Source organism: Euleptes europaea, chromosome 3, assembly GCF_029931775.1.
Source record: "Euleptes europaea isolate rEulEur1 chromosome 3, rEulEur1.hap1, whole genome shotgun sequence".
In the NCBI taxonomy this organism is placed as follows: domain Eukaryota; kingdom Metazoa; phylum Chordata; class Lepidosauria; order Squamata; family Sphaerodactylidae; genus Euleptes; species Euleptes europaea.
The window spans coordinates 124,756,782-124,778,915 of NC_079314.1; the positions used below are offsets into that span (position 1 = coordinate 124,756,782).

The 22,134-nt window shown below is 52.3% G+C and overlaps 1 protein-coding gene across 1 annotated transcript in view; it reads left to right on the forward strand.

The window, feature by feature from the left end:
- Window positions 1-6,010: 6,010 nt before the first annotated feature.
- The window catches only part of PPP6R2 (protein phosphatase 6 regulatory subunit 2), a 74,526-nt gene continuing 58,402 nt past the window's right edge, over window positions 6,011-22,134 (forward strand). Inside the window, exons 1-7 of the mRNA XM_056845854.1 lie at window positions 6,011-6,072; window positions 7,314-7,559; window positions 10,155-10,341; window positions 10,485-10,622; window positions 12,047-12,112; window positions 14,048-14,160; window positions 21,083-21,196. Coding sequence (XP_056701832.1) covers window positions 7,333-7,559; window positions 10,155-10,341; window positions 10,485-10,622; window positions 12,047-12,112; window positions 14,048-14,160; window positions 21,083-21,196 — 845 coding nt within the window. The 5' untranslated portion in view covers window positions 6,011-6,072; window positions 7,314-7,332. The remainder of the gene's footprint in view (window positions 6,073-7,313; window positions 7,560-10,154; window positions 10,342-10,484; window positions 10,623-12,046; window positions 12,113-14,047; window positions 14,161-21,082; window positions 21,197-22,134) is intronic.

The following is a 22,134-nucleotide window of genomic DNA, read 5'->3' on the forward strand; positions in this document are numbered from 1 at the left end:
GCCCAACGCCGCCGCCGCCCCCACCCCCCCCGCCCGGGCCGCCAGGGCGCCTGCGCAGCGCGGACACAGCGCCCCCTGGGGGCCGCGCCGCGCGCCAACCCCAGAAACGCAGAACCGCTTGGGGCCCCCCCCCCGGCCCCCCGCCCCCCCCGCCCCCCCGCCCCGAACCGGTGTTCAACCACAGGGGTCTCGGGGAACGAATCAAAGCACAAAACCTTTTCGTGAGACGTCGTCGTTGTGTTCCGCCGCACGGTTGCGGTACTGGCCTGAACATTAAAAAATAGCAGTGGCCAGGGGCGGTTATGTTCAGGAAACTAATCCGTTTAAAACGGTGCCCCCCCCCCCGCCAATCCCCCCCCCAAGGTCGCAGAAGCCGCATGGCTGGGAAACCTCCCCGGAAGCCCCCCCACCCCCCGAGGAGGGAGCCTGTGCCTCTGCCAGGAGGAGGCCCTGCTCGTGAGGAAGCAGTCGGGGGGGGGGAGTGTGTGTGTGTGTGTGGCCCCCCCCCCCGTGTCGCCACGCCTCTTTCGCAGGCGCCCGGTGGGTTGCAGGGCCGCTCCCAGGGCCGGACTCTGCGCCCCCGTCGTGAGGGGAGGGAGAGGGGGGGGGGCTCCGCGGCGGGCCAGTGCGGGGCAGGGGAGGGGGCTTCGGGGACGAGGAGTCCCCCCGTGTCCCCGGGCGGCGGGACCCCTTCTTCCGCCCACACACCACCAGGGCGGGCCTCTCTCTCTCTCTCCCCCCCCCCCAGCTCCATGAGCCTAAGGCCAGCCCCCCCCCGGTCCCCCGGGGCGGGGGGCGGTTGGGGGGGGCCTTCAGAGGCGGCCAGGCGCGCATGCGCGGGGGGAGGGGCGCTCCTCCGGCCGGCTGCCCCCCGCCCCGCCCCCTTCGGCGCCGCCATTTTGAAGCGGGAGGACCAGGAGGGCAGAGCCCCCCCCCCCGCCGCCGCCGCCGCCACCCGCACGGGGACCCCCCCCCCAGGTGAGGGCGGCCCCCGCAGGACGGGAGGGGGGCCGGGCCGGGCCGGCGGGCCTCAGGCGCCGGAGGAAAAGGGCCCCCCCGCCAGGCCCGGGAGGAGGGGGGGTTCCGCGGGACCCTGGGGGGGCGCTCGGGGGAGGGCAGCATCGCCCCCCCCACCCCACTGGGGTGCCGCCCTGCTGGGCAGAGGGGCTGTGGGCCAGGCGGGGGCCCCTCCTTCAGGCAGGAGGAGAGCCCCCCCGCCCCGTGCGGGGGGCACCCGGAAGCTCAGCCACTCCCCCCCCCCAGATTTTCTTCCAGCCTCCTTTACAACCCCCTCCCCCACCCTTGGCGGTGGTGGGCGCAGCTGCCCAGTCACAGCTGACTTATGCCCCCCCCCAGGCTTTTCAAGGCAAAGGGGGCGTCAGGAGGGGTGGGGGGGTTGGCCCTGGCCGGCCTCTGCGGGGGCTGGGAGAGAGAGAAGGCTGTGTGACGCCCCCCCCCCAGGTCACCCGGCGGGCTTCCGTCTGGAGTGGGGAGGGGGCTCTCCAGGGTCGAGTGTGCCCCTCTTTAGCCACCCCCCCCATTCTTCCAGTCTCACGACGCCCTCCGGAATGGCTCCCCCTGTTCTCTCTCCCCCGGGGAGAGAAGCTCCTGCCCCACCTTTTCCTCTGGCGCCCGGGGTGGGGGTCACTGCTCAGGGGATGTTGCAGCTGCATGGGAGGGAGGGGGGGAGGGGGGAGGCTTTTTTGTGGGTCTGGGTCTTTCCGGTGTCCTGGCTAAAGGGCCTTCTGCTGGCTGGCTTGTGGCGGCACGGAGGGAGGGAGGGAGGGAGGGAGGGGGGCCGCCTTGGGGAAAGCAACACACACACACACACACACACACACACACACACACACCCCAGACGTTCTGGCAACAAGTGGCAGCGGCAGAGATGCCGCTTGGGTGCCGGCGGCCCTTGCCTTGCTGCTGCAGCTTTGGGAGGCTGCTCCGAGGCCAGAGCAAGGGGGCTGCGTGGGAGGGCGCAGGGTGGCCAGTCTCCACCCGCACGACAGTGGTTGCGCGTCTCTTTAGCTACCCCCCACCCACCCACCCCCCAGGCAGGGGGCTGAGTGACCCGCTTCAAGCTTCCAGGCCCTCTAAGCTGTTTGCCTGCTGCAAGAGAAGGCTCTTCCTGGGTTTATTTTGCAGGCGGTGTCTCAGGATGGCAGAGCAGCGCGTCGGCCTTCTCAAGGCCTGAAGCCGAACAGCACGTGCGGATTTGCCGAGTAGGCATGCTGTGCGGTGAAAAGTCTGGGAAGGCCCAGGCTTCACAGGGTCAGGCTGTTTTACGTGCCGGTGCCCTTGAAAGCAGCCTGTGATCCTGAGCTTCCTTCATTTCTCCTTCTCTTTGCTAGAGCCAGTATAGGACTAGACAGGCACAGGCTCAAATGCCCCTGTGCCACAAAAGCCAGTGTGTACCCTGGGGCCGCCCTCTTCCCAAAGCGTTGCGTGGGTAAAATGGGGGAAGAGTCAAAGTGAAGTGGCTGCTCTGAGCTCTTTGGATGAAAATACGAGCAGGTGGGAGGCAGGCAGCTTCCCCCCCCCCCACACACACACACACCATTTTCCACCTTCCTTTATATTTGGGACTTCATTGTCTCCAAATTTTTTTTTAATGTCCTTTTCCTGAGAGCTTGGTTAATTCTGCCTTCTGCAGCTTCCCTTTCACTTGTGCAACTCGCTTCTCCAAAAGGATATTGCAGAGCTGGAAAAAAGTGGAGAAGCAGGGCAACCCAGACAACTAAGGGGCTTAAACGCCTTTCCTACAAGGAAAGGCTGGAGAATCTGGGCCGTTTCACTTTAGGAAAAAAAAGGAGGGGAAAGACAGGTTTGTAAAATTACGTGCAGGGTGAAGCATGTGGACAGAGGGAATTTTTTTTCTCCCTTTCCTATAACATTAGCATTCAGGGTTACAGAATGATGTTGATGTGCAGGAGATTCAGGACAAACTTAAGGAAAGAGTTCCTCACCCAACAAGTATCTACACTGTGGGATTCACTGCCTGTGGGCATTGCGATGGCCAGGGAACCTCCACAGCCAGAGGCAGTCAGCCTCTTGACTCCCAGTGCTCGGAGGCATCATCAGAGGGAGGCCTCCTCCGCCGTGTTTGTTGGTTTTCAGTGGCAGCTTGTTGGCCATGGGAATGGCCGCTGTCCGCCTGTTTCCTCTTGGCCACTGGCTGGACCAGGGTGCTGGACTTGGGGGACCGCCGGTCGGATCCATTAAGACTCTTCTTGTGTTCCGTCTGTCCACAATTACTGGTTTTGATTTGGCTGTGTGGAAGCCTCGGGTTTAAACTTGAACTGTGATAGCCGGCCTTTTCCATTTGAGTGGCTTGTTCACCTTATGCCTATTATGATGCTCTTTCTTTGAAAACAACTGTGGGCTTGACTGCTGTTTCCTGTCCTCACCTCCTTGTCATGTAGAGTTGACCCTGGGAGCTGTGTTCTTGGGAGGGAGGTGAGCTGCAGCAGCTAGATTTGAGTTTGGACGTGGCTCAAAGCCAGAGGAGGGCAACAAAGATGGTTGAGGGGTCAGGAGACCAAGTCCTAGGACAGTGATGGCGAACCTTTTAGACACCGAGTGCCCAAACTGCAACCCAAAACCCACTTAATTATCGCAAAGTGCCAACACCAAGCCCCCGCTGCCCAGAGTCCAGGAAAGGGGGGGCTTTGAACCGGAAAGGGGGGGCTTTGAAACCTCCCGTGCATCAATAGCCCAGGATTCTCCCCCCCCCCGTCCTGCGCACCTTTGCCAGTTGCAATCGCACGGGCGCGCCTTCTTCCAGGCGACGACTCTAAGCCTGTCGGACTTCTGCCTGCAGGAACCCCCCCCCCCGACCTGAGGCCGAAAGCCGGCTTTGGACCGAGCGAGGAGCCCTGCGCTTATAACCCTATTGTATTAGCCCTATATATGTATCTACACTCCCCCTGCCATGTATTCCAGCCTTGCTTGTCTCCCTACTGAAATCACTAACTTTCGGAATAAATCTTTGAATCGCTGCTCTGCCTAGATTTGAGTTCTATTGCCTGAAACGCCGTGCATTTGCTGAAGCCTGACAGTACTCTTTTTATTCATTTATAAAACTTTTATTTATTTAAACTTTTACATATTTGGAATGCTCTAAACAGACCAGAACCAACGGGTTGAAATTAAATCAAAAGAGTTTCCGTCTAGACATTAGGAAGAATTTTCTAACAGTGAGAGGGGTTCCTCAGTGGAACAGGCTTCCTCGGGAGGGGGTGGGTTCTCCTTCCCTGGAGGTTTTCAAGCAGAGGCTAGATGGCCATCTGTCAGCAATGCTGATTCTGTGACCTTAGGCAGACGATGAGAGGTAATGCATCTTGGTCATCTTCTGGGTCACTGGGTGTGTGTGTGTGTGGGGGGGGGAGGTAGTTGTGAAATTCTTGCATTGTGCAGGGGGTTGGACTAGATGACTATGGTGGTCCCTTCCAACTCTATGTAACTATGATTCAAAGCTGGTTATCCTTCCAGAAACTAACTCTTGAGGTATGCAGAGGAAGAACCTTTAGCCCTAGGAGTGCACAGCTGTCATTGACAAGAGCCAGGGCTCCAGCCTGTTGGACCCCCTTCCCAGTAACGTCAGGGCTCTGTAGGAACCCTAACCCTTACGGCTGGGGGCCACCAACAAATTAGTATCCATAGAACGTAATGTCCTTTGGGGGTATACCAAGAAAGGCAGTCCCAAAGGTAGTCAGCCTTCAACACCGAACACCAATAGGTGACTCTCCTACCTTGCCAAAAGGGTCTAAGCCTAGCTAGTATTAGAAACCTTGTTTTATGTCTCTGTTTATCCAGTGTATTTCTCCCTTCCTAGCTTTCCCTGCATAAGTTTGTGGTTGAAATAAGACAAGTCTAAAATTGGGGTAAAACCCCCAGAAGATAAATCATTGCTAAATAACTCACCATGGACTGTGCTGGCTTGGGAGCTACACCATCAGAAGTTTTTTTTTTTCTTCCCCTGGTGGAGACTGGGAACTTCTGGGAGGAGAGGAATTCTCCTTCCTAGTCTGACCCAGCTCTAGGGAGCGGTTGCTCAGATTAGTTCAGGGCATAATGGGTTAATTTTCTACGATGGTGGCAGTTACCATTGAGTAAAGATCCAGAGAAAGACAGTGCGATGAAAAGCGTTCCTGGCAGTATGAGGGGCTGAGTCTCAGGGGGGTTTGCCTGGTCCAGAGATGAAATTTCAGCCGGGGTCCTTCCAGGGGCACATTTCGCACGCCTCCCCCCCCCCTGCTTTTCCCATGGCAGTCTCAAGGAGAGGCGTATTTGGTTCATTTCTGCCTTTTCAAGGGTAGGAAGCCCTGGCTGAACGCGCTGTGCATGCATTCTCAGGGTGTGATGGAACAAAAGAAAATGGGGCTTTTGGTTTCCTTGGTAGCAAATAAACTTTCCTTTGCAGTGGTCAGATGTGTGTTCTTGCATTTCCCCAGTGAGCCTCTGCCAACTGGACTGGCACAAGGAAAGCCTCTTAACCCTTCTGCTGCCGTGTGCCGCCTAGTGCAGAGTGCCACCCTAAGAACTCTTTCCTGGGGGCAAGCCCCACCGAATGGACTGGTTGGATTCTGAGTAGACCTTCTTAGGGTTGCTGCTGTCTTATGTACCTGAATGATCAAGGCTGCAATCCTGTGCACACTTAACAGAGAGGAGGATATCCCAGCCCAGTAAGCAGGACTGACTTATGGTTTGGGCTGTACAGATCTAGAAATTAGTATACATGGGGTGTGCTTTCACTTATATGTACATATAACTTTTGTGGCTGCGCTGGGACCTGGTTTCTTGCTTGGATTTGTACTGCTCCTCTGTATATGCCTGGTGGAAGCTCTTCTGCTGATGAATTCACACATAAGGGCCTTCTGCTACATTCATGACTTTTCATTTGGTAGTAATAATGTTTTTATTTTGTATTTTTTTTTAATTCCTCAGGGAATGATTCAAGAGGCACTTTGAATTAAATGGCCGTCGGCCTCAAGGTGGAGAGCGTTGCGGGGGCAGGAATCCCAATGTGCCTGTGGTGAACATCTCATTTTTGAAACAACATTTGTACAAGGGGTAGGACCTGTTCCAGTTTCCCTTTTTTTTGAGGCTTTTCCAATACTTGCTGTGCTTGCCTTATCCCTCAGCTTACATCTGTTTTGGGAGAGCCTGCGCTCCTTATTTTTCTAATTTGTCTAATTTTTAAAGGAAACCACCTTGCTTTTTATGGCTTCCTTGACTTTACTGGTGAACCACACTCTTAAATTTGATGGTACCTTGCTACGGGCGGGATATACAATCCACTTATTGTGAATGTGAAGAATATTGGAGCTTCCTTAAGAGATTCACAAAGCTGTAAATTACACCCTTCTAAGTCCATTAAAGTCAGTGTGCTTAGATGGGTGTAACTCTGTTTGGAATTGCACTGTTAACCTTCTGTCAGCTTCCTTTTGATTAATCGTCTCATTTTTGATACACTTCTTTTTTTCCTGAAGTAAAATGTGGCCTTGTTGGATGATTAAGGAGGGCCAAGTAGTAGCTAAAAAGAGACAAGCATGTTGTTGAGTTGCAGCCGACTTGTGGTGATGCCAGATCCATGGGGTTTCAAGGCAAGAGACATGTGGAGGTGGTGTTGCCATTGACTTCCTCTGCATAACACCCCTGGACTTCCTCGGTGGTCTCCCATCCAAGTACTAACCAGGGCTGACCGTGCTTAGCAGCCAAGCCCTGGCGAGCTCGGGCTAAGCTGGGCTAGTAGCTAACCAGCATTAAACCATATTGAGACTGCGGAGCCAGGTTATTTCTCTGTGGGACCAGGGAGGCCTGTCTCAGAATCCTGGGAAGCCAGAACCCCCCCCCCCCCCGCTTGCTCCCAGATAAGAAATGTGCCCAGCAAAAGCTTGATAGGCCTTCTTTGACACCGGAAGGTGTACGTTAACTCATCCCTGTGTCTTGGGGAGGGAACAGGGGAAGGAAGCGTTTTGTCGAACAAGAAATGCTAAGCAGAGGCTGGCTGGGTGAATCTAGGAAAGCAGCAGTGTAGGGCTGTTGCTGATGAAGGGAGTTCTGTAGGCTGCAATGGGGCTAGTTTTTTCTTCACTTCGATTAAGCTTGGGCTCCTGCATAACTAGCAAGAAGAAGGTACTTCTTCATGGGGCTGGGTTCTTGCGTTACCCAGTTTTCCTAGAGTGTGTAAGTTCTGCTGTATGGATACAATTCTTAGCCAACATTTTGAGCAGAGCTTTGAATGGGAAGGGCATATAGGAAACTAATCATAGCTTAACAATTGGCGTCTGCTTGTTGTCCTGGCCTTGCAGGCAGGTGTCCGTCCTCACCATGTTCTGGAAATTTGATCTGAACACAACGTCGCACGTTGACAAGCTTCTGGACAAGCAGGATGTGGCGCTACGTGAGTTGATGGATGAAGATGACCTCCTCCAGGAGTGCAAAGCGCAGAACCGCAAGCTGGTGGACTTCCTCTGTCAGCAATCCAGCATGGAGGAGCTGGTCGGCCTCATCACTCATGAGCCGCCCCTGGACATGGACGAGAAGGTCCGCTTCAAGTAGGTGTCTGGCTTCTGGAAGCCCTGCTGGCTTCTGGAAGCCCTGCTGGTGGGTAGCTAGTTGGACACACTGCCGAAGGGACAAAATGACAGGAGAGTGGGCTCACTGGTGGCTGGGAGAGCAGTCTGTTGGGTGGGGGGAGGGTCTTTCCTAAAAGCAGCTAAGAATACAAAAATAGTCAATGAAACCACTGCAGAACAGCTGTAAGAATATGTAGTCTCAGGGGTCTGGTAGAACAGAGCGTTTTGTCCGTCTCCAAAAAAGATGCCAAAGTCAAAGCGAAATGGGCTTCTCAAGGGGCCCCAACAATAGAAGTCCCTGCTCCTAACAAATGCCAAATCAGTGTCCGCAAATGGTTGTATATTTAGCAGAGCCTCATGGTCTGATCTCTTCAGTTCATGGTGGTGCTGTGGAGGAAGAAGCTCCTTGAGATACGCCTTTTGTAAGTAAAAAAACAGGACCTTGTGATGGTAGTAAGGTGGACGTGGCGCTCTTGCCGCCTCGCATCAGTTACTAACCTGTGGCACTGGGCCAGGTCATGGCAGAGTCAGTGAGAGCCCCCCTCAGCTGCAAGTCCCTTGTAGGTCGCACGTTATACCCACTCGGCTTAAGGCGAAAGAGGAGGAGCGCCACCTGTTGGGCTGTGAATGACTGGCAGCTACGTGATTGAGGGTCTTGGATCAAAGGCAGTCCAAGTACGTATCCTGCCTACCACCTTCTAAGACATGTTTTCAAGGCAGTTTAAACAAGATAAATGCATACAAAATGTATACAAAATCTTAGATCACACAATTCAAAGTAATGCAATAATAATACAATAATACAGCTCTTCAGCTGTAATGATTGGCTGGTCCATTTTCTCTTGTATCCAAAACAAGTCCAAGTGAGGAGATAATTAAATCTCTCATGGGAGTATATGCCACACCTGAGGAGCCACAACCGAACCTAGATGAAGCTAAGCCACTTGGGTAGATCTTATGGTGTTTTGTGAAGCCGGCAATTGGAATCTAGCGTGGAAGTGGACTGATCATGTGCTGATGTCCGAATTTGAAGTATTCTGGCTCACTCAGTCCTGTTCTTGGGTTAGCAGTGGCAGAGTTCCTTGATCGTTTTGAGTTCCACACAAAGCACATTCCAGTGCTCCAGTCCAGGTCAAAGGATGTTTCAAGGCACCAAATTTCCAAAAGCTTTAACTCCATTCCCCAAAGGTTGTGGGCAGGGATTGTTGCTTGTTTTAAAAATACTGTGTATTTGTCACCTGTTGGATAAAAAGGTAACCCATGCTAAAACATGTTGCCTTATGGCTTAAGACTGTGGGCTAGTCACTGTTCTCTCCAAACTCTCAACCCCACCTACCTCACAAGGTGTCTATTGTGGGGAAGGGAAAGGGAAGGTGATTGTAAGCCGATTTGATTGTTCCTTAAGTGGTAGAGAAAAACCAACATATAAAAACCAACTCTTCTTCTTCTTAATGCCAGCCGCCATGGGAACTAAGGGGGAAAGTAACAAGACCCTTTACAAGAGGGATGGACCAGGGGAAGGGAAGTCAAGCAGGGGCAGAGGACAGCAACGTGTCTCCGGGTCTGAAGTGCAGATCAGGCCCCCCAGAAAAGGATGGGGCATCATTCCAGGGAGAAAGTGGGGCAATAGGCCAAGGTCAGCAGCCCTCTGGACCCCCACGGAGGGCAGGTGCTGCCTGAGTGAGGCTGAGAGCGTCAGGCCCTGAGATACGACAAAGAGTCGCTGCCGGTGCGAGAGGCCAAGAAAGCCTTCAGGGATGGAGTCCCGATTGGTTGCCTCGCCTGTCCTGTAGAGCACAGATACCTGCCACTTCCCCCGGCACGTCTGCTCTCCCTCCCACTGCAGCCTTATTCCAGAAGAGTTGCTGCTGTACCTAAGAGGTCTGTGGTCTTAGCTTGTGCTGCTTTCACCTGCCAGCTTTTGCTTACGCAACGTATGCTACTGGAAATTGGGCTGATCCCAGGATCTCCCCAGCGTGTTTTGTCAAATGGAATCTAAAGTCAGGTTTCGGCTTCCTTCTATTTAGAACACTGGTTCCCAACCAGGGGTCCATGGACCCCCAGGGGTCCGCGAGAACTAAATTAAGGTCCGCGAAACAAAGTTATAAACCCATAATAAATTAATATTTTCAATTTAAAGTTCTTTATTATAAAAATATATACTCAAATATTATTCTAAGTTTAATGTTTAACTAACCGTTATGATTAAAGTTTATTTTCAAATTCTCAGAATTTTTATTTTGAACCTTGGGGTCCCTGCACCGAACAAAAAAGTCCTAGTGGTCCCTGGTCAAAAAAAGGTTGGGAACCACTGATTTAGAAGGACCGAAATGCTCCCATAAGTTTCCGTTGAGTTGCCAGATTCATGGTCTGCTTCGAAAGTGCCGTGAGAGTGGGTGGAAGCGCTGGCCTCCCTAGCTGATCAGTAGTAGGTGGGGCAGGGCTACGTGCTGTTGTGGGGGGGGGGCTCATTCTGGAGGAGCACGAGGCAGTCTCTGGGAAAGGGGAGGGCTGTATCACAGCAGCCGCAGCTGCAGCCGGCTCCCTGTCTCTGCTCCGGTGTGATTCCTGCAGGTATCCCAACACGGCCTGCGAACTGCTGACCTCCGACGTGCCACAGATCAATGACAAGCTGGGCGGGGAGGAGGCGCTGCTGAGCATGCTCTGTGGCTTTCTGGACCAGGAGCCTCCGCTGAACCCCTTGCTTGCCAGCTTCTTCAGCAAGACCTTGGGCAGCCTCATCGCCAGGAAAACGGAGCAGGTGAGGGTCAGCCTCGGCTCATGTTCCAAGGAGGGGGTCCCCCCCCCGCGGTTGTCTTAGGACCAGTTTTGCTTCCCCTAGAGATGGATGTTTGGCTCTTCGCTGTTTTGTACAGCAACTCATGCTGTCTTTTATTCTTTCAGGTGATTTCATTTTTGCAGGAAAAAGTCACGTTTATTGACCTGGTGCTGAAGCACATTAATACGTCCGCCATGATGGACCTTCTCCTGCGACTCATCAGCTGCGTGGAGCCAGCTCAGCTGCGGCAGGAAGTGCTCAATGTGAGGGCTGGCATGGCACTGCGCTGCTTTTTTTTGTGCCAGAGGAGTCTAGAACACTCTTGCTTGAGGATCTGCTTTTCATCTTCAGCGAGGAGGAGAGTGAGAGGGCCCAGCTTCTCCTGAGGCAAAGGGCCACGCTCTGCAGGTGCCGCGGTCAGAGTTCTTTCCCACTTGATGAAACAGGAGACCCTCCGGGTCTGCAAACAACTTCCAAGCTGTAAAAGGGATAAACAGAAGGGCTGGTCTTGTGACGTGGCCCCCTCTTCCACTCAGCTAATTGTTACCTTGGATTTGTGTGTGTCCCTCAGCTGTTTCAGGGCCTGGCACTGTGGGAAGGATATAATTGGGAGGTGTCTGCAATTTGGGTTTTTTTGGATAGCTGCCTGTTTGAGAGTGAGGAGTAAGGGCCCTGGGACATATTTGTCTTTGCTGCAGGGTTGGGTTTATTGGAATGAATTATCTGGAATGAATGAATTGAATGTATCAGCAGAGGCATAACATCCAAATTGCAAGATGTCATAGTTCCGCTGTACACTGTGTTAGTCAGGCCACACCTCGAGTATTGAGTGCAGTTCTGGAGGCCTCACTTCAAAGAGGATGTGGACAGAATGGGGTGGGTTCAGAGGAGAGTGACAAGGATGATCGGGGGCCTGGAGACTAAGCCCTACGAGGAGAGGCTGAGGGAGTTGGGAAGGTTTAGTATGGAGAAGAGGTGGTTGAGGGGGGACATGATTGCTCTCTTGAAGTATTTGAAGGGCTGTCACTTAGAGGAGGGCAGGGAGCTGTTCCTGTTGGCAGCAGAGGATCATAGGTCTCGCAATAATGGATTTAAATTGCGGGTGGAAAGGTACCGGCTGGATATTAGGGGAAAAAATCATACAGTGTGAGAGTAGTTCAGCAGTGGAATCGGCTGTCTAGGGAGGTGGTGAGCTCCCCCTCACTGGCAGTCTTGAAGCAGAGGCTGGACAAACACTTGTCAGGGATGCTCTAGGCTGATCCTATATTAAACGGGGTTGAACTAGATGGCCTGTCTGGCCCCTTCCAACTCTATGACTCTATCTACAGCTACTTGTCTTGCAAGCTACCTTTCCTTTCCTGCATTGTGTGTGTTGTCTCTGTCTGTGGCCTACTGGTCTTTGTGGAGATGGCATGGCAGGGAAATGGTGGAGTCAGATTGTCTTTCTCTGGGGGGTTGGACAAGTTGTCTTCTCGTCTCTTTCAGCTGGGATTATGACTTTTGTGGTGAGAGTCTCTGCCTTGGCTGTCACAAGAAATTAAGGGGGGGGTGAGAATCCCTGTTTGCATGAATGAGTTGCGGTGTCTGCAGATGGGGCAGAGAAATTCCCTTCCTGAAAGGGCGTCGTGGGTTTGGTGGTGTCCATGGGATTGACCATCTGGCCTGTTTCCCTTTTTTGCCCCTTCAGTGGCTGAATGAAGCAAAGGTCATTCAGAGACTCGTGGAGCTGATCTCTCCCAGCCAAGATGAGGATGTGAGTATTGGCCCTTACTAATGATTGCCTAATTCTTAAAGAAGTGTGCGGATACTTCAGTCTATGGATTGGGGCCACTCTGTGAGAAGGGAGATTTTCCTGCAAACTTGGGTGACCCCTCCCTAAAACTAAAAAAAGGAGGGGTACAGAAAACCCCAAGATCAGTTGTTTGTGCAAGCTCAGAGAACTCTTCTCTGAATGCAGGCAGGCATGTGAGGAGGAGGAGGAGGGTGGGAGAGACAATTGCATTCTGTGAGTGGCAGGTGCTGTGACGGTTTAGCAGAGCAACATGGCCTCACCTGCACCCCTCCTCCTCCTCTGGCGGTTCTGAGCTGAGGGCCAACAGTATGCCTCATTGCCGAATAAATCTAGGCAAGTGGGTTCTACGTACAGAGGTATTTCAGGAACTGACCATTTTGGATCGATGCAGGCTGTGTCTCCATGGAGTGCCAAACTGAACAGATTCTTACCCGCTGTAACTGCTCCAAAGTGGAGTGTGTAGAGGGGCTGCCAGCCCCCCCGTCTGTCAATTCTGTTTCATGGCAGCCCCCCCCCCCCACACACATCCTGATGATTTTGAGGGCCGTCAGGATGGAAAGGGTTTGGTTTTCACTTGTGTCACCCCACACTGGTGGAAAAGGCTCTGGTTTTTGAGTTAATGGAACGATCCAAGCATCCCCTGTGGTGAGTCAAGCTCCAGGAAAACACCCGGACCAGGGTGGTGGCCACATGGTGACTGACAGGCAGGCGCTTCTGAAGGATACTTTGCTGGGCGGAGCCACCCAGGTGATGCTTTTTTGCCTTACGGAACTTCTCAGCCAGGGAGTCCTCTGAGTGTCGTGGGCAGGGCTGCGTCCCAGCGCTTAGCGTCCCAGCGCTTAGCATCTGGCCTCAGATGCTCAACCGTCTGTCTCAAAACGTCCTCCTGCGCAGTGTTTTCTTGCAGATGCATTTCCTGTTGGACTGCAGGCTGCTCACGGTGTTGCACCATAGGGATTACACGTAAGGTGTGCAGGCAGAGACTCAGCCGCCTTTCGAGCTTCCCAGGGCGCTCTGTTGCAGCTGCTTCCCAAGGCCCCATTCCTGATAGTGAGGGTGGTCTTGGAGCTCAGAGTGTTGTTCGTCGGCTCCGGCCTAGATGCCTTCTGTGAAGACCAGGCTGTCTTCAGAACAGACCGGGAACCCCGAGGCATTCACTTGTTTCAGGCTTTGGTCTCCTCACAGCCTGACTGGAGCCTCAGTGTGCAAGAGTGGGGCCCTAAGCATCCACACCAGAAAGTCAGAATTCCTGTTGGTGACTTTTCACCTGGCCATTAGGCCAAATCCACCTTGAGCAGAAGGCGTGTGCCTGGTGGGCATTGCACAGGACAGCAGCATTCTGAAAGTATCAGCACACTTGGTCAGGAGAGTGTCCATATTGGCAGCGTTGGATAAAAAGTCACCTCCGTGGTGGGGACAGGACAGGCGGTGCAACCTCAGGGGCTGTCTGTCGCCCTCAGGGATGGGTAGTTGAGTAGGCTGGACCTCTTTCCCCTCCTCCTCCTTGGGTTTAATGGCTTGTTGACATAGTCCCTTCTGTACCTTCTCCTCCACCAAGTGGGGTTAGACTGGTGGACGTGACTCCAAGCAGAAAGAACCTCGTAGGCTGAGAAATGACTCTGGCTCCTTTGTTTCTGGGCTGGTTGCTAGAGGCAGAGAAGCTGTGTCAGGGGCTGGGTTCTCTGGCATTGTAGCATTGTGGGAGTTGGTGAACCGCGGCAGAAGTCTCCGGACTGGAGAAGGGCACTCCCTGATCAAGGAGCCAGAAATTGCAGCCTCATTCCTGCCCCCCTCTGCAGAGGGTGTCCTCCTCACTGTCCAGAAGAAGAGAACCTTCTTGACGAGTCACATGTTCTGCAGGCCCCTTTTGCACCGGCTGTTTCTCTTTTCTTGCAGAGGCAGTCCAATGCTTCCCAGACCTTGTGCGATGTCATCAGGCTAAGCAGAGATCAGAGCAATCAACTCCAGGAGGCAGCTGATCCTGATCCACTCCTTGCCGTGTTGGAGTCGTAAGTACATTTTGTACAGCCATTAAATGCTACTACTAATCATTCCGGCGGGGAGGGGGACACAGATGGCCTAGCAGTGTGCATAAATGCAGCCTTTAGAATAGTTCTGCTAATTCCCTGTGTGATGGGCTTGACATTTCATAGCTGCCCCTCCTGGCCAGCAAGGTCAATGGGGCTTTTTCTCTTCAGTTTGGTCTCTGAGCTCTGCCATGCTTCCTGGTCCCTGCGGTCCCATTCATGTTCATAACCTTGTGGCTGGTACCTGGAGCAGATGACCATACAGGCAGCAGGTGGGAAAATGGGTACCCTCTGCACTGGAATAGTAGAAACACTCCTGGTGTTTCCAAATCGTCTTCCAGGTCGTTTGTTTTTCATACATTTATAATATCCTGCCTTTCTAATCAATGAAGGTGAGAAAATATCTCTCGCAGCACAAGATAGATTGTGCTGGACAATCCTTCTGAAATTGGCTAAAGAAGCACTGAACAGCTACGCACCTCTTCTATGTTTTACTATGCCAGAGAAAGATTTTCTCCTCCATTCTCTGATTCTTGATAATACAAAATAATATTTTTGGACCGTGAGTCCTGTTTTTCTCCTTTGAGCAACAAGCAACTGACCAAGACAACTGTAGAATCTTTTATTTTTTTATTAAACAAGCGATAACCTTTTATTAAGCAAGACATTAAAAAATAAAGACATAACCCAATAGAAATGGTAGATGTACATGCCAATAAAATCAGAGTATGTAACATTATTAATTTATATCATTAAAAAGGTGAAGGTCCCCTGTGCAAGCACCGGGTCATTCCTGACCCATGGGGTGACGTCACATCCCAACGTTTACTAGGCAGACTTTGTTTACGGGGTGGTTTGCCATTGCCTTCCCCGGTCATCTTCCCTTTACCCCCAGCAAGCTGGCCTTTTTTCTCTGCTTTTAGAGATTATCAAATGAGCCCAAAGAACCCAGTATCTCACCAGGAGATCTTACTTCTTAAATCTCTGCGTTCTGAGAGTCCAGCCAGGAAATCTGATTTGCTTCTCACAGGAGCGCTTATTTTATAGTTCAGTCTTATCATTCTCATCAATCTTATTCTCATTCTTATCAATCACAACTCTTAAAAAACATTTTCTCGGGCCTCTTTCTGTAACTGTTCGAACTAACTATCTGATACAAAGGACAACCTAAACGGCAGGTGCATGATCTCTTATTCAACGTGCAAACTCAGCTGAAAAAGAATGAAATATTTGCTGCTGTAACAAAGGACCTCAAGGTGGTGAATGTTTTGGTGATCCATTTTATACAACCAGTTTCCTAAAGGAGGGCTACACTTTTTTGAATTCATTGGAAAATCTAAACAGCCTTCAAAATACAGCTCTGTCCTAAATTATTGAGTAGTCAAAGCCAGAGTATCCTAAATACTTTACTACTCACCCAAATGCTACATGACGTATCACATAAATTCTTGCTGCTTCCGGTATGCCTATTTTGGAACACCACTAGTGACTGCTGTTGTTATTGGTCCTTCCTTCATGGTTAATAAACTGTTTTATTCAAGTTCTTTATAATTTGTTGTGAAGGAACAGACTTACAAGCCCCTCCTGTTTCTTCTGGGTGGTGCCCAGGAGGTCAGAAAAACTGTGTGGCCGTCCCAAGTCTCTGCTCAGCACCCCTGTCCTTTCCCCTGGCTCCCCAGGGGTGCCAAAAACAAACTAGGTAACCCTCACTGCCACCAGCAACTCTGAGAGCATCTCCTGCTAACCCGCCGCTCCTTCTCATTTCTTCTCTTCAAATGGCAAGTCCAAACAGATATCTGACAAAGGGAGCTTAGGTTCCTGGCAAAGGGGGCTTTGGCTCTTGAAGGCTGATGCCCTGAAAATGTTGTTGGGTTAGGGTGGGTGCTCCTGGACTCAAATCGGCATGGTGTGTTTCCAGCGATCAAGCTTAGAATCATAGAGTTGGAAGGGACCACCAGGGTCATCTAGTCCTGCACAATGCAGGAAATTCACAACTACCTCCCCCACATACTCCCAGTGACCCCTACTCCATGCCCAGAAGATGGCCAAGATGCCCTCTTTCTCATGAACTGCCTAAGGCCGTAGAATCAGTGCTCACAGATGGCCATCCAGCCTCTGCTTAAAAACCTCCAGGGAAGGAGAGCTCCCCACCTCCCGAGGAAGCCTGTTCCACTGAGGAATCTCTCTAACTGTTAGAAAATTCTTCCTAATGTCTAGATGGAAACTCTTTTAATTTAATTTCAACTTGTTGGTTATGGTCTGTTTAGAGCATTCCAAATATGTAAAGTTTAATAAATGAATAAAAAGAGTACTGTCAGGCTTCAGCAAATGCATGGCGTTTCAGGCAATAGAACTCAAATCTAGGCAGAGCAGCGATTCAAAGATTTATTCCGAAAGTCAGTGATTTCAGTAGGGAGACAAGCAAGGCTGGAATATATGGCAGGGGGAGAGTGGATACATATATAGGGCTGATACAATAGGGTTATAGGAACAAAGAGTCAGTGTAGTCATTTCCTGCCGGTAACGACTTAAGTAAAACTGAAACAGAAACAACTATGAACAGTCAGTGGAGGAGATGGCCGAGCTCTTGGCTTTGTGCGCGGGACCCGATATCAGATCGAAGATTTACACGGGCGGGTCCCAATACAATTGTAAATCCCTGGCCGGAGCTCGTGTACAAAATGGGGGGTGGGGGGAAGGAGTACATCTTGTTTGCGGGGAAACCATCTTGTTTGGGGACGGAGCTGTCAGAAACCCTATCTGACAAGTACAGATGGTATGTTCAAGCATTCAGGCTGAGCAAGGGAACAAAGAAAAGGTGAAAACACTTGCTTTCCCTACACTCAGAACCTGTCTTGGAGGACGTTTGGTGAGGGCATGCTAGGTGTCCTGGGTCGACAGCCGGCATCCCCCCCCCTCACCGGCTGCACTTACCTGGCAGCAGACCCCCAAGGGGCCAAGCCGCGGCAGCCAAGCGGGAAGCCGACGAGGGAAGGATGCCATCAGCCTGGGAGGCGAGGCTCAACCCCGCGTCACCCCCTTAAAGGCGTACGCTCCAGGGCAAGGGCTGCCTCCTGAGGGACCTGACAGAGACGCGGAGCCCCCCCGCCGCAAGCCAGGCGGGGCCACAAGAAGCCACTCGGAGCCGGAGACACCTCTGGCACCTGGAACGCGAGGGGGCAGGACGTCACTGGCTGGGGCCGGCCGGCTAGGGGAGAGTCGGGGCGGAAAGGCAGGAGAGTTGGGCCCAGCCGAAGCAACGGCTCCGAGATGGGGCCGCGCCCCTACTGAGAGCCCCAGCGCCTCTCAGCTGACCTGCGGGCAAGCGCGGGCGGGGCCAGAGCGGGCCCCGCAGCCGCAGGCTCCAACAGACGGGGAAACAAAAGGCCAGGAGAAGCAGAGGCCGGAGAGGAGAGTTTGCCAGCAGCGAACCAAGCTCTGTGGAGCAACAGAGTGCAAGCTGGCTGCTACCAACGGGGAGGACAGCTCAGACTCCCCGTCGGACTGGTCTGAGGCCGATGAAGCTCTCCTCGACCGTCCCCAAGTGTCAGTCCGAGACCCTCGGGCTCCATCCGCCAGGGCCCCGCTCCACACAAGGCATCTCTTGAAGCAGGATTATTTTTCCTCTCCTCGCTTTCCTGTGTACTTCCTTGGGCCTGTGAGCACGTGTGGATGGTGGTCCCATCCCCCATCTATCTGTTACCATCTTTAGACCAATCCTTAGGTATAGAAAATAGCCCACCTATATAAGGTAGCTATGTAGCTTAGAGTGCCCTTTTTTAATCTGTAGGTTATATATCGTGGATTTTATAATATTAGATTAGGAACGATGGTTTTAAACATATGTATTGTTTTCTGTTGTTTCTATGTTATATATTGGTTGTTGGAAGCTGCCCTGAGCCTGGCTTTGCTGGGGAAAGGTGCGGGGTAGAATTCAAATAAAATTAATTTAAATAAATAACACACAAAGGGTAGCATTAACTTGGTTCTCTGGGTAGGGTCTTCTCCCCTCTGTGTCTGCCCATGTGGACAAAACAGGGTCCCTAGGTAAAGCTTTGTCCTTTGTGGCTTGTGCTCCCTGGTCAGTAGCTAAGAGTTTCTTTGTTTATTTGAAACATTGCTGTCTTTCCACCCAGATAAGGTCCCCAAGGGGGTGAGCATCAAATCATTTCAACATTAAAACAGCGTTTAAAATAAAGTCTATCTAAAAGAATTCAATAAGGACATATAAACACACAGTACACCAAAACAAGGGAGGAGGGCTAATAACAGCTATTGAAGGGGACGCCAAACAAAACAATAAAAGTCTTCATTCATGTGCTGGTGGAAGACCACAGCAGAGGGAGACGACAGGTGGATCTCCCTGGGGAGGGGGTTGGCCTTCCCTTCCCTCTTGGGATGACCTTCCTGTCCCAGATGAAGAGTTTACATTCCAGCCATTGGGCTGTTTCTCTCTGTCCTTCGGCATCACCCACCCAGTGGAGTTTGGGGTGGCCAACCCTTGTCTTGCTTGCCCAGAGTCATTAGCATCACCAGGAGCTGGAGGGCTCCTACCTTCATCCCCCTCCTTTCTGCCAGCTGCTAGTTTCCAGCTACGTTCCTGCTCATGGACAGAGGGTAGTCCAAATGATTGAAATATTGGGGTGAATTCTTGAGTGGAGTGGAGGGTATGTCTTAACATGTGTCAAAACTGTTGTTGTTATTACTGTTACACATTAGTTCTGTTAATAGTGTTACAAAAAAGCCCTAACTGTAAAAACAGTGCACACACACACACACACCTAAAACAACCATTAAAACCTAAACAGGAAAGGGTCAGTGAGAGAATGCCAAGCAAGAACAAAAAGGTCTGCGCCCCACCGGGAGAAAGGAGTGACGGCAGAGAGCAACGCCGAGTCTCCCTGGGTGGGGGTGGGGCTTTCTTGGTTTGGTGTTCAGAGAGCAGCCTCAGCTGGAAGGGGGCACCCGATGTGGGGTCCGGCAAAGGTGGCAGTGTGGTCGGGTTAGGGGCCCACATGGGAGCAGGTGGTTTTGAAGGTGTGCTGGTGCCAAGAGCCACGCAGGTCTATATCAGGGGTCCTCAAACTTTTTAAACAGGGGGCCAGTTCACTGTCCCTCAAACACTGTTGGAGCCCGGACTATAGCTTGAAAAATATATGAACAAATTCCTATTCAAACTGCACATATTTTATTTGTAGTGCACAAAAAATAAGAGAAACAATGCAATATTTAAAATAAAGAACGATTGTAATCAACATAAACTTATAATATTTCAATGGGAAGTATGGGGCTGCTTTTGGCTAATGAGATGGTCAATATCCGGTTCCATATATGAAATGCTTATGGAATAAAGAAATGATAGATGCTAATATTCTTGGGACTGGAAAAAATGCATGATGCAACAGGGCAAAAAGTGAAACACCAACAGGTTTGGCAATATAGTGCTCTGAATGCAGGGAGGAATATGAATTATGCTCCGCACGTGCTCCAGCCATTAAAAGTCTTGTTCCCTTTGAGAAGGATGGCCAAGTTATACTCATGTCTAAGGAGCTTAAGAATTAGCCCCAGGGTCTACAATTTGGCATATGGGCTGTGAGCTATACCTGCACTAAAAAGCATCACCCTATCTTAACATTACGAGTTTTACAGACAACAGATAAAACTCATCACACTATTGTGTGGCAAGAGATTGTGAGACACCTAAGCAAATGAGAGAAAAATAGAGATGTCACTGAATTGTTGTTCACAGAAATTAATCTAGTTTTGTTTTTTAATTCCTCATTTCTCTCATTTCCTTCCTCCTGCCTTGGGAGACCCTTCCCGCTCTCGTCGCGCCCCCCCCCCTTCCTTCAGTTGCCCAGCCTCGAACGACCGTTGCAGGGAAAGGGATGGTTAGGAGGAGGGGGGATTTCCGAATCTTACTGGTTATCCAGAACCGCCACCTCCTCGCGCGCGCGATGCGGAGTGAAGCTGCGCGAAGAACGTGACTGTGCACAAAATGGCGCGAAAAGCAACAGCTCGCTGCCAGGCACAAAACTGCACGCATCTGAGGCAGCAGCAACAGTGCGCCGCCGAGAAAGGGGGTGCGGCGATCATGGCCCTGCCTCTTCTCTCTAAAAGGCATTGTTGCGAAGGGAGAGGAGGGGGCTGTGGTGCGCGACGACCAAGGAAAAAATTCAATTCGAGGTAACTGCTTGGGTAGAGAAGAGGGGGTGTTGAGGCCCTTTAACGTGGACAGGTCTTTTGATTGGCCAGCAACGCCACGAGAAGGCGGGGTAGAATGCTAACTTGGACGAATGAAGCAAAGGGAGGGAAACAGGATGAAAGGTGGTTGCCGGCTGCCGAGAGGGACGGTGATGGGCATCTTTCCCAGTCAATGAGAGAAGAGAAAGAACGGCGGGGCGGGCTTAAGAAGAACTACGGCTTCCCCGGTGAATACTTTAGGCCGGGGGCCGGGTTCAGGACCCTGAGCGGCCGGATCTGGTCCGTAGTTTGAGGACCCCAGATCTATATCAACTGCCTGAATTGGGCCCAGAAGCAAATTGGGAGCCAGTGAGGATGCGACAAGACTAGTCAGTCAGCGTTTTGCATATCACGTGTACTTTCCGGAAACTCTTAAAGGGTAGCCCCATGTAGACTGTATTTCAATCATCTGATCTTGGTGTTCCCTGGGCACGCATGGCAGTGGCAAGTGGAAGTGCCACGGCTGGCTTGCCAGCCAAAGGTAGTTTGCCCAAGGAAGGGGTGATGGGGGGGAGTTGCCGCTACTTCCTACGGCCAAGAGGTGCTGGCCAGCGGTGTGTGCCAAGCGTCACTTCGGCTCTGTTCCTGCGTCAGATTGTGGTGGGTGTGCTGTGCTTCTGAAGCTCTGGAGCTGGTCTGACTGTGCGCGTGATGTTCTCAGGCAGGAATGCGTGGAGCAGCTCTTGAAGAATATGTTTGATGGGGAGAAGACGGAGAGCTGCCTTGTGAATGGAACTCAGGTTTTGCTGACGCTGCTGGAGCCGAGACGTGCCGGGTAAGGAGGTCTGGGTTTGTCACAGTCATCGTTGTGCTTCAGATTTTGTGCGTGTCTCTGTGTGGGAGAACCATAATGGCCCATTTCTCAAGAGTTGTCTGCCCCCTCCCCAAGCCACTGCTCTTCTGCAAGGAGGCAGTCTGATGGTGAGGATTTGGCCATGCCATTTGCCAATCTGTGTCCTACAGAATGAACAGGTGAAGGGGGTTCCCCCCGTAGCCTTCCGAGGGCACAAGCAGGTGCCTGATGAAAGGTCTCTGAGGGTCAGGATGGCCACCTCCTCGCCAGCAGTTGGCCCTGCCGGTTCTCCACCAGTGGAGGCAGGGGTGTGTGTGTGTGGGTTGTGCCTCCCACTCGCTCCACAAGGCGGGGCATGTGCAGATCCTTTTTTCAGGGCTCCCACATCCAGCTGGAGGTGGACCCCCAGTCCACACCTTGCCGGCTCTGTGGGAGGACCGGCCCCTACTGCTCCTCCTTTCGATTAGGCCTCTATGGGCCCAGACACTTCACAAGACGCTGCAAATAGGAGACTCGAGCCAGGACGGGTGGGATGCCTCACCGTGGCCTTGCTCTTCTCCTCTGCCAAGGTCCTGGCAGGGACAGGGTAGGTATGACTGGCCCTCCCCACACCAGGGCCTTGGGGGCAGTCAGGCCCAAGGAGCGAACTTCGAAGCAGCTGCTGCCGCCGCCGCTTCATTGCTGCTCTCCGCTCCCCAGCCAAGGTCCTGCCAGGGGCAGAGAGCTTGCCCCAAGCTTCACAAGCACTTGAAAGAGGTGGCCGGAATCTCACCCCGGCATCTCCGAGCGTGCCCCCCTGCTGGCTCCCCGGGCTTGGGCAGCAGGAGTCGGCCACTGGCGTTAGTTGCCCTGTGCGGTGACAGCCACCACCTTCCTACAATGTGCCCGAGCTTCCGCAGGAGGCTCCGCAGGCCCTTTCC